The 12158-nt window shown below is 44.1% G+C and overlaps 1 protein-coding gene across 2 annotated transcripts in view; it reads right to left on the reverse strand.

Annotated features, from left to right (window-relative positions):
* Positions 1 to 1623: 1623 nt before the first annotated feature.
* Hkdc1 (hexokinase domain containing 1) overlaps positions 1624 to 12158 on the reverse strand; it is a 46382-nt gene continuing 35847 nt past the window's right edge. For both annotated transcript variants that reach the window (XM_071610723.1, XM_027931290.2), the window contains 3 exons: positions 11492 to 11647; positions 8333 to 8566; positions 1624 to 1771 (listed from right to left, as the gene is read on the reverse strand). In XM_071610723.1, coding sequence (XP_071466824.1) covers positions 1624 to 1771; positions 8333 to 8566; positions 11492 to 11647 — 538 coding nt within the window. The remainder of the gene's footprint in view (positions 1772 to 8332; positions 8567 to 11491; positions 11648 to 12158) is intronic.

The raw sequence follows: 12158 nt of genomic DNA on the forward strand, positions 1-12158 counted from the left end.
GCCTCACACGTGCCACTTTTTTTTTTGTACCAGGGTTTGAAGCCAGGGGCACTTAACCACTGAGCCACATCCTCAGCTCTTTGGTTTTTTAAAATTTTTTATTTTAAAAAAACCAAAGAGATAGGATCTTGATAAGTCGCTGAGGCTGTCTTTGAACTCTTAATCCTCTTGCCCCAGCCTCTCAGGCCTCTGGGATCACAGGCATGCACCACCATGCCCAGCTCCACTTTCTTAACTATACAATTCAATACCGTTGGTTTCCTTTGTAATTCTATGCATTTTTTAATATTTATTTTTTAGTTTTAGGTGGACACAGAATCTTTATTTTATTTTTATGTGGTGCTGAGGATGGAACCCAGTGCCTCACACGTGCCAGGTGAGCATTCTACCACTGAGCCACAATCCCAGCCCAAGAAAAAGATATTGTTATCTGCTAGGCCAGATAAGGATGTAACTAGGCAACAAGAAAGTCACAGACAGTTCAGAGAAAGAGTAGGAGGGAAGAATGAAAGAGAGAGAGAGAAATGGATGTCCGCTGGAGAAAGGGTCAAGGATAGGCCAGTTCCACACAGTTCTGGAGAACAGAATGGAGATAAATGGGTGTGCGGGAGGGGCCCAGTTCAGGGAGGGGAATGTAACCATGGAGGTTGAAAGAGGACCCCAGTCAACTCCAGTTCTAAAGTGAACTGAGCATATTCTGCTAAGGGTATTGTAAAGTCAGTCCAAACATTTCCTCCAGCTGGCATGAAGTCTGGACTAAAGAGATCCTCAGCGCCTCCTGACTCTACGGCTTCCTTATCCTTCCAACAGGACAAGGAGATACCAAGGGAGCCTCCCAGAGCAAAGATCAACACCTCATGCCAAGTTTCTTGGGAAACCAAATGTTTTTTTATTCAGTGGCTGGATTTCATAGACCTAGCAGACCTTGAAAAGCCATCAACGCAGCAACGCAACCACGAAAAAGATGCCTCAAGCACATGCCGTGACCCACACTGAGGAACAAGATCCCACAGGGTGCTTGTACAGCTTCCTGCAAGCACGGAATGACTCCCGTGGGGCACTGGCCAACCAGCCCCTCTGCCTCTCGCGCTGAACACTCCAAAGTCTTTGTTCTTGCCTCACATTTGAAGTCAACGTGATGAGTTGAGCACAAGTTAGATTATAATCCCCTGGTTTATTGCATGAGTCTCTCATCCTCTGAATTGTTCATCATCGTCAAGTGGACAACCCAGGGTACTCCTCGAGCATCTCCGGGAGGAACTCAGTCACCCGGGCCATGGGGGCAGACTGATTGTGTTCCCAAGCCCAGCAGCCACGGGACCCAAAGCCATAGAGAACTGGCGCTCAGGATTCCATTTACAGAAAGGGGATCTCTCAGGCCAGAGACTTCAATTTCACAAGTTGGGCTGTCGTTGGCCCAAACATACCGAATGGAGATGTCATATAATGCCACTGCAAAGCCAGTAACAAGATGCTAAGAGTACCCGAGAACCTGGGGTCCTCTTTCAGCCACCAAGAAGGTGAAGTCCGTCGGGAGGTGGCCTTTTGGTCCCTGACCCACTCATCTGCCAGAGGAAGGGCTGGTGAGTATCCGAGGTGCGTCAGGCCCGACCTTGGGGACTCCTAGTTCTCCTTCCGTGACTGCTGTGTCCTCTTGGCCACAGCAGTGATGAGAGCCGCTCCCTTTCCACTGCCGTCTTCTGACAGCATGAACGCCACGTCACTCTGGGGGGCTAGTGCTCTCACTGTTTCCTGCAGTACCCGAGAAAAGCTGTAAAAAGGACAGAAACGTCGTCAGCTCTTGCAGATGGGATACGCACATTTATAACTCTTCCGGTCTAGTTTTGTCCTCCCAGCTCATTTCTCAAGTCGTGCCTTTTATTGAGCAACTATTAATGCCAGGGATTGTTCTAGGTGTTTTACCTACAGAATAATGAAGAATAACAAATAGCGCTCAGATATGATTACTACTCTCTCTACAACATAAAGATACAGTTGAGAAATGTGTCTGAATTTGTACAACTAATCAGTTTATCAAGATTGGCCTTTTTCCAAAACCTTCATTCATTTATTTATTTGGGGTTTAAAATTTCCCCCCAACTTTTTACTTCAAAAATTTTCAGGCTTTCAAAAAAGTGAAAAAAATAGTCCAGTGGACACCTGTGACCCTCCACTCAAGCTCAACAAGTAAAAACTGGGCCCTGCTTGCTTTATCCACTGACACCCGCGCATCCGCCTCTCATTTTCCGTAAGTCACGCCATCTGCATCACAGTGACCCCTGGCCTTTCTCTGCTGTCTTTTGAGGCATTAGATCCATCTGAACGGGCATGTTCAGGGTCAGAGTCATCAGGCTCGTGGGTGGGGTCAAGGTGTGTTTAACAGAGGCCCAGGAACGTAGCTAGAGAATCCTGGGTTACCTGAATGGTACAGGTGCTGGTCATCTCAGAGGGCCAGCCTGCCCGAGCAGGTTCTGAACCAACTCTGACGCCCAGCCAGAGGGCAGCCTGGGGAAACCACTGCAGCTCCCTGGGGTCTTATGGGTGGTGAGCCCCAAACTGCCAGGGACAGAGAAGAAAAGGGCTTGGCAGTCAAGCCATTTTGTCCGCCCCCCACACTTAACTACACAATTCAATAATTTTTAGTGTTACAAAATTGTGCAATTATCACCATTAGCCTAAAAGAAAACTCCATACCTATTAGTGGTCATCTCCATTCATATCCACAGGATCCCCCCAACAACCACCAATTTATGTTCTATCGGAATAGATCTGATTATTCTGGGCATTTCATATAATAAAATTGTACAAAATTTCATTAGGTAGCCTTTACTGTCTGACTTTGGTCATTGAACATATTTTCAAGGTGCACCAATGTTGTCCATGTGTCCGTACTTCACTCTCTTTTTTATGGCAGAATAATATTCCCTTATAGAACTATATGATATTTTGTTTATTGACTTATCAGCTGATAGACACTTGGGCTGTTTCCACTTTTTAGCTCTTATGAATCATCTTGCTATGGGTTCTTTTGTGGAAATAGGTTTTCAGTTCTCTTGGGTACACCTAGGAATAGGATTGCTGGGTCATAGAGTGATTCTATGCTGGGTTACAGAGTGATTCTATGTTTATCTCTTTTAGGAACTGTCAAATTGTTTCCCAAAGCATTCACATCAGTTTGTGTTCCCTCCTCAGTGTATGGGGGTTCCAACTGGATCACATCCTCAGCAACAGTTGCTATTGTGTCTGTCACCTAATATTCATCCCAGTGGGGGAGATGTTACCTTATGGCCAATTTGCATTTTCCTAGGGACTAATGATATTGTGCACCTTTTCCTGTGCTCATAGCCATTTGTATATCTTCTTTAGAGATGACTGCACAGCCTTCATCCATTTGCTATTTGGGTAATTTATCTTTTTTAGGTTGAGTCCTAAATGGTCTTTTCTAGATATAAGTCTCTTGTCAGATACATGATTTACAAATATTTTCTCTTATTTTGTGAGTTGTCTTTTCTTTGTGGTGTCCTCTGAAGCGCAACATTTCTTATTATTTATTTATTTATTTAGGTACAGTGGATTGAACCCAGGGGCACTTAACCACTGAACCACATCCCCAGCCCGTTTTTGTATTTTATTTAGAGACAGGGTCTCATTGGGTTGCTCAGGGCCTCACTAAGTTTCTGAGGTTGGCCTTGAACTCACAATCCTCCTGTCTCAGACTCCCAAGCTACTGGGATTACAGGCATGCACCACTGCTCCCAGCAACATTTTTAAATTTGGTGGGGGGCAGGGGGGCGGGGTATTCAGGGACACTTGACCACTGAGCCACATCTCCAGCACTATTTTTTTTTATTGGTTGTTCAAAACATTACAGAGCTCTTGACATATCATATTTCATACATTAGATTCAAGTGGGCTATGAACTCCCATTTTTACCCCAAATACAGATTGCAGAATCACATCGGTTACACATCCACATTTTTACATAATGCCATATTAGTGACTGTTGTATTCTGCTACCTTTCCTATCCTCAACTATCCCCCCTCCCCTCCCCTCCCATCTTCTCTCTCTACCCCATCTACTGTAATTCATTTCTCTCCTTGTTTATTTTTCCATTCCCCTCACAACCTCTTATATGTAATTTTGTATAACAATGAGGGTCTCCTTCCATTTCCATGCAATTTCCCTTTTCTCTCCCTTTCCCTCCCACCTCATGTCTCTGTTTAATGTTAATCTTCTTCTCCTGCTCTTCCTCCCTGCTCTTTTCTTAGTTGCTCTCATTATATCAAAGAAGACATTTGGCATTTGTTTTTTAGGGATTGGCTAGCTTCACTTAGCATAATCTGCTCTAGTGCCACCCATTTCCCTGCAAATTCAATGATTTTGTCATTTTTTAGTGCTGCGTAATACTCCATGGTGTATAAATGCCACATTTTTTTAATCCATTCATCTATTGAAGGGCATCTGGGTTGGTTCCACAGTCTAGCAATTGTGAATTGTGCTGCTATGAACATCGATGTGGCAGTATCTCTGTAGTACGCTCTTTTAAGGTCTTCAGGGAATAGTCCGAGAAGGGCAATAGCTGGGTCAAATGGTGGTTCCATTCCCAGCTTTCCCAGGAATCTCCATACTGCTTTCCAAATTGGCCGCACCAATTTGCAGTCCCACCAGCAATGTACAAGAGTACCCTTTTCCCCACATCCTTGCCAGCACTTGTTGTTGTTTGACTTCAGAATGGCTGCCAATCTTACTGGAGTGAGATGGTATCTTAGGGTGGTTTTGATTTGCATTTCTCTGACTGCTAGAGAAGGTGAGCATTTTTTCATGTACTTGTTGATTGACTGTATGTCCTCCTCTGAGAAGTGTCTGTTCAGGTCCTTGGCCCATTTGTTGATTGGGTTATTTGTTAACTTATTTCCAGCCCTATTTTGCATTTTATTTAGAGACAGGGTCTCACTGAGTTGCTTAGCAATTTGCTGTTGCTGAGGCTAGCTTTGAACTCCTGATCCTCCTGTCTCAAACTCCCAAGCCGCTGGGATTACAGGCGTGTGCCACCTCACCTGGCACATTTTTAATTTTTTTTTTAAGTTGTAGGTGGACACATTACCTTTATTTTATTTTTATGTGGTACTGGGGATCGAACCCAGGGCTTTACGCATGCTAGGCGAGCGCTCTACCCCTGGGCCACAACCCCAGCCCCATTTTTAATTTTGATAAAGTACAATTTGTCTTTTTTTGTTGTTATTGTTGCTTATTTCTTTTTTCTTTTTATGTCAGATTTAAGAAATCATTATCTCATCCAAGGTCACAAAGATTTACATATGTTTTCCTCTAAGATTTTTTAGTTTTAGCTCCTCCATTCAGGGCTTCGATTCATTTTGAGTTAACGCCATGTGTGGTGGGAGGCAGGTGTCCCACTCTGTGTTCTTGTTGGTGTCTACCCAGTTGTCACACTGTGGGTTGAAAAGACTGGGCTTTGGCCATTGAGTGGTTTGGGTGCCTTTATCAAAAATCAATTGACCTATATATAAGGGTTTATTTCTGGATTCTTAATTACATTCCATTGATTTATATGTCTCTATTTATGCCAGTACCATACTGTCTTAATCACTGATTTTAAAATCAGGAAATGTGAGTTTGAAAACTTTTTAAAAAAATTTTTTTTTAGTTGTCAGTGGACTTTTAATTAATTAATTTATTTACATGCAGTGCTGAGAATCAAACCCAGCGTCTCACTCATGCTAGGCAAGCACTTTATCACTGAACTACCACCCCAGCCCTACAACTTTCTTATTATTCAAGATTGTTTGGGCTGTTCTGGACCCTTACATTGAATACATATGAATTTTAGGAGCAGCTTGACAATTTCTCCAAAAAAACCAATTGGATTCTTCCCCCCAGTGCTGGGAATGGAGCCCAGGGCCTCACACATGTTAGGCAAGTGCTTCACCGCTCGGCTGCAAACCCAGCCCAGATGGGATTTTGATAGGGATTATGTGGAATCTGTAGATCAATTTGGGTATTATTGCTCTCATAGTAATATTAAGTCCTTCAGTCCATGAACATGAGATGTCTCTCCATTTACCTATATTATTTCTTCTTTATTGTCTTTAGATGTTTTGCAATTTTCAGAGTAAAAATCTTATACTTCTTTGGTTAAGTGTATTCCTAAGTATTTTGTTCTTTTGATGCTATTGTAAGTGGAATTGCTTTCTTTTATTTTTTTATTTTTATTTTATTTATTATTATTGTGTGTGTGTGTGTGTGGTGCTGAGGATTGAACCCAGGGCCTTGTGCATTCGAGGCAAGCGCTCTACCAACTGAGCTATATCCCCAGCCCTATTTATTTATTTTTATGTGATGCTTAGGATCGAACCCAGTACCTCACACATGCTAGGTAAGCACTTTACCACTGAGCCACCACCCCAGTCCCAGGAATTGCTGTCTTAGTTTCATTTTTAGGCTGTTTGTTGAAAGTATATAGAGTACTATTGACTTTATCTCTGTTCTTATTGTTGTACCAGGGACTGAACCCAGGGTGCTCTACCACTGATCTACATCCCCAGCCCTCTTCATTTTATTTTATTTTATGAGGCAGGGTGTCACTAAATTGCCCAGGCTGGCCTCAAACGTGGGAGCCTCCTGTCTCAGCCTGCTGAGGAGCTGGATTTACATGTGCCACCATACCCAGCTACAATTGGCTTTTGTGTATCCATTTTGCATCCTGAACTTTGCTGAACTTGTCTACTAGCTCGAGTAATTTTTGAGTGTGTGCGTGGATTCCTTGGGATTTTCTCTATATGAAATCATGTCATCTGCAAATAAAGACAGTTTTCCCTGGACTTTCCAATAGAATGTTCTTTGAAAACTTTTCTTCCCTAACTGCCATGGCTAGATTCACTACTGATTGTCCCCTTGAGGGTCACATATTTTTAGTCTGGATTCTGAAAGCCTCACCCATGGATCAATCCTTGTCTGAGAGATAAAAAGCCATGTGATCATCTGGTGGCCACACTTGAGACAGGAATTGCTGAGCAACAGTGGTGAGAGTGTACTTCCTTGACTTGTCCCTGAGCTTAAAAGCAAAACACCCGCTCTTTTTGGAGGGCAGCAACCTGGGATTGAATTCAGGGGCACTCGACCACTGAGCCATATCCCCAGCCCCATTGTGTATTTTATGTAGATACAGAATCTCACTGAGTTGCTTAGGGCCTCCCTAAGTTGCTAAGGCTGGCTTTGAACTCACGATCCTCCTGCCTCAGCCTCCCAAGCTGCTAGGGTTACAGGCGATCGCCACGGCGCCTGGCTAAATCGCCCACTCTTTTACCATTACATTTGTTAGCTGTGGGTTTACACAGATGCTTTTTACCAGGTTAAGGCAGTTTCTTTATTCCTAGTTTGTGGAGGGCTTTTATTATGATGGGCATTAGATTTTATCAAGTTCTTTGCACCTATTGAAATAATCATATGGTTCCTATCCCTTGTTCAAGTTTTGATTCAAGGGACCAGACCAAAACTCTGTGACACCCGGGGGAAGATCAAGAGAAGGTGCCCGTCAGTTACCCACAGCAGAGCAAGGGCTAAGGGCTGAGGCTCACCATAATATCAATGTCTCCGTGAATACAGTTCAACACAAATGGAAATTTAGAAGCTAGCTATTTCATCACGTTTTTGCCAAATAAATGCAAAACACTAAATAAAATAATAGCTTTCGTTATTAAAGCTATTTAAAACTAATCCTCACGACAACGTATGAGGTAGGTAAGATTTCGGTCCTCATTCCACAAAAAGAACTAAGGCTCAAAGAGGGTGCAAAGCAGCCGGAGGCCTCCCAGCCTCCACTGGGTGGAGCCAAGAGTCAAACCCAAGTTTTGCAACAGGGGTTTTTCTTCCTTCTGTCCCCGGACTCTGAGCTAAGAAAATTATCACCAGCTCATATTTGACAAGAGCTCTGTGCCCTGCAAAATAATCAGGTCTCTTTACTACCCTGTGGGGTCAAGTGGGAATATAATAACATGGTTTTCAAGTGTGGTGCAGAGAGCACTTGGCACAAATTAATTCATTTAATCCACCTGCATTTTGCCCTAAGAGGTAGGGATCACTGGGGCTGGCCTGTCACAGATGAGAAGCCTGGGGTTTGAAGAGGTTGGCTAATATTCCCACACGGTGCCACCAAGAAGCAGAGGCACCCGGACTCCCCTCTTGTCTCTGATTTGACCCTGTCCTCCCGACCCGTGCCAGCCCCCTGCCAGCCAAGGGCGGGGGCACCTCTCCTACGTTGGCCACCAGCACAGCTCCTGCCCCACCCCATTCCCCGCTCCCAGGGCCACTCACTGCGGGTGCAGCTTGTACAGGGTGCCGTCCACGCCCACGGTGACCTTCAGGTGCTCCAGCCCCTGGTCTTCTCTCCTCTTTTCCACGATGGCAGCCAGGCCTGCGCCACAGAGCTGGGCCGCCCTGCGGGACACGGCTCCACACACCTCCTTCACCACAATGCTGTCCTCACACGTGCTGTCCAGGCCCAGCTGCTGCAGGATCCTCCGGACCTGGAGGAGGGCCAGCCGGTCGCTGTGGGCAAGCAGAGGAGGGTGTCAGCCCCCGTTTGCTGGGGCTCTGGAACCTGGGCAGCTTGACCACACTCCCACTGCCCCCCACGCATGTCCTGGCAGGAAGAAAGAGAAAATGATCCAGGCAAAGGCGAAGCTGGAACAGAATGCTTAGAAGCTGAGACTCAAGAGGCTCCACCAGCCCAAGAAGTTCCATCATCTTTAAAGAGCAAAGTGTGAGCACCTCTGGTGTTAGGCATGCTCACACCCCTCATCTCACTAGGCGCTAATGTTAGAGTCAGCAACCAATATACCAGAGGCCCACTTTTTAGAAGAAGAGTCTGGGGTTCAGAGTGCTAGAGACCTGCCCTCTCATACAGCAGAGAAGAGAGGTTCAGACACAAGCCCCCTCCCACCAACTCTAGCACTCTCCCAAGGGCCAGCTCCAGGACTCTGCCCCCATTCATCGGGAGCCCAATTTTCTTTCTGCTTAACTTTTTTTAAAAAATTTTTTAGTTGTTGACAGACCTTTATTTTATTCATTTATTTATATCAAACCCAGTGCTTCACAGCAAGTGCTGTACCACTGAGCCACAACCCTAGTCCCTCTGCTTAACTTTTTCTGATTATCTGCTTTCTCTTCCTAACTACAATAGAGCTATATTCTTAGCCGAAGCCAGCACAGGGCTGAGTACATTCAATGAGAAAGGGAACAGATGAAGATAAAATACGTAGCTGGGTGTGATAGTGCACACCTGTAATCCCAGCAGCTCAGCAGGCTGAGGCAGGAGGATTGCAAGTTCAAAGCCAGTCTCTGCAACTTAGCGAGGCCCTAAGAAACTCAGCGAGACCCAGTCTCTAAGTTAAATATTAAAAAAGGGCTGGGGAATAGCTCAGTGGTTAAGTACTCCTGGTTTGAATCCCTGGTGCCAAATAAGAAAAGGGGCGAGCACCAAATAGGACTCTAAATTTATGCAGAAAAACTCTCATCACAGGGACAGACTGGCCTCAAGTCTAGACCCTAATTATTTCCCAGGAAACTAGTGGTAACAGGTGATACTTACACAGAGCTCTGAATTTCAAACTAAACAATGTGAAGCTAATCCTTGACTGTCTCAGAGATACTCAGGGAAGATGTGTGTTGTCAAGAAAGAATAACTGTGAAATAACTTACGTGGCCAGAAAAAGGATTGAGCAGGTGCGTCCCTATAATCCTAGCAACTCAGGAGGCCGAGGCAGGAGGACTACAAGTTTGAGGCCAGCCTCAGAAACTTAGCAAGATTGCTAAGTTTTATGAGAATATTTAATGCCATGGAAAATATTCATGACAGTAAAAAATAGATTATAAAATATTATGTTTGCCCTTGGTTTTTAGTTTGTTTTAATGTCATGCACAGGCTAAAATAAAACAAACAAAGAAACCACCACACGCTCAAAAACAAGAAAACAGAAGGAAAGCTATTCAGATGTTGTAGGATTACCAGCATCTTATATTCTTCCTTTTGTTTATCCATACACTTAAAACTTTTTAAAAAATAAGTGAATAATATTTGTATGGTTAAAAAAAATTAGCTGTGTGTGGTGGTGCATGCCTATCATCCCAGCTACTCAGGAGGCTGGAGCAATGAACATCAACCACTGGTGATATCACAGAAGAAAGACAGACAGCTCAGGACCACCTACGAAATCTGCTTGTCCAAAATTCAACACTGAATTAACCAAGCATCTCGATCTAGCTGTAAGTTTTTCAGAAAATACAAGAGAGAGAGAAAAATGCTAATTGCTATAATCAGAAAAGTCTAGAATATAGGAAACATAAGATGATAGCTTCCTCAACAAATATGTTTTAAGGAGAAATGAGAGGGTGGGAAAAGCTGTAGGTAAAAACAGAGTTTAGAAACATATCAGCCAAATGCCATGCATGGACCTTGTTACAGATGCAAACAACTATATAAATCACTATCTTTGGGCAATTCAGGAAGTGAGAACACTAGAAGATATTTTGAGATTAAGGCTTATCATTTCCTATTCAGGCATGATAAAGGTGCTGTGGTCATGCTTTTGTAGTGAACTCATATTTTAGAAATACATTTGAAATATTTATATATGAGATGACATAAAACATGGGATTTATTTCAAATTAAGCTAACCCAGAGGTGGGTACAAAATTGTACAGATGAACCCAGTTCAGTCATGAATTGATCATCAATGATGGTGGCAATAGAAACGCTGAGTTCATTTTACTATTTCCTCTACCTCTGATATATATAATATGACTGCAATTGTGAAAACATCTTTATATGTATTCAAGAACTTAAAAGGAAATACAATATATAAAAATCAAAACTTATATTTGGTTTTTTGTTTTTATTTTTTGTTTATTGTTGTTGTTTTGGGTACCAGGGATTAAACTCAGGGGTGCTTAACCCCTGAACCACATCCCCAGCCCTTTTTTATATTTTATTTAGAGACAGGGTCTCACTAAGTTGCTTAGGGGACTCACTAAGTTGCTGAGATGACTTTGAACTTGCAATCCTCCTGCCTCAGCTTCCCAAGATGTTGGGATCATAGGCATGCACCACCACACCCAGCAAAATATCATTATTTGGTAGTGAACATATGGGTGATTTTTTTTTTGTAAGACTTTTGTATTATGGACAGATCATCATTTCAGGAATAAAAGAAGATTACTTTTTGGCCTTAATCTAACTCCTGGAGTTAGTCATTTCTGCTAAGGACTCTGAACCCACTCAAGCCACACTCAAGGATCTTGGGACTGTGATCTTACACAGCTGGGGAGAGGGAGCAGCCCAGGCATCAGCCCCCACCCAAATAGGGCCATCCTGTTTTAATTTTAAATTCTGAAGCCTACCGGAGCCTGGCATGATAACATCACATCCCATTTGGAACGTTTCACACACAGCAGGTAAACTTGATCACACGTCACCTTTCAATCTGGGACAGGAACTTGGTTTCAAAGATGCCCCTGGTCCGGAGTCGCTCTGAAATCTGCCCTCGGAAGAGGAGACCCTGTTTGGTCAGGTCAATTAGGATCTGCCGCACGATCTCCCCCAGGTACATGCCACTGGTCATTTTCTCATATCTGTTTGGAGAACAGGGATAAGTGGGTAAGGACAGGAAAATCAGTGATGGCAAGTGGCTTCTAAAATGCACCCTGGGCCAGGTGTGGAAGGCATGCCGTTGCCGATGGTTCAGGGGGGGCCTGGGGCAGTGGTGGCCTGGAGAGGCTCTCTCCAGATGCAAGGCAGAAAAGAGTGAGCTGTGGGAAGACAGGCTTCCGCCACGTGCACCAGGAACCAGTCCAGCTCTCCTGCATCCCGCTGAGAGGTGAGCAAGGACTGGGAGCCCTCCTGCCAATCAGGGACCCACAGAATAACAGAAGGCAAGCATCTGGGGCGCTGGATGCACTGAGCAAAACCTAGTCCTGCTCTTGGCCCCAAAGCCCATTCTCTCTGGCTTTGCTGCAAATCGGATCTATTAGAGGGTCTCCTTGGCTTTGTATGGAGCCATTTATTCCACTAGAATTCATCTACCTGCATGTACATTGAAAATACCTTCATATAAAATGTGCACAAAAAATGTTAGCTCTTCTC

Source organism: Marmota flaviventris, chromosome 4 (genome assembly GCF_047511675.1).
Source record: "Marmota flaviventris isolate mMarFla1 chromosome 4, mMarFla1.hap1, whole genome shotgun sequence".
Classification (NCBI taxonomy): Eukaryota; Metazoa; Chordata; class Mammalia; order Rodentia; family Sciuridae; genus Marmota; species Marmota flaviventris.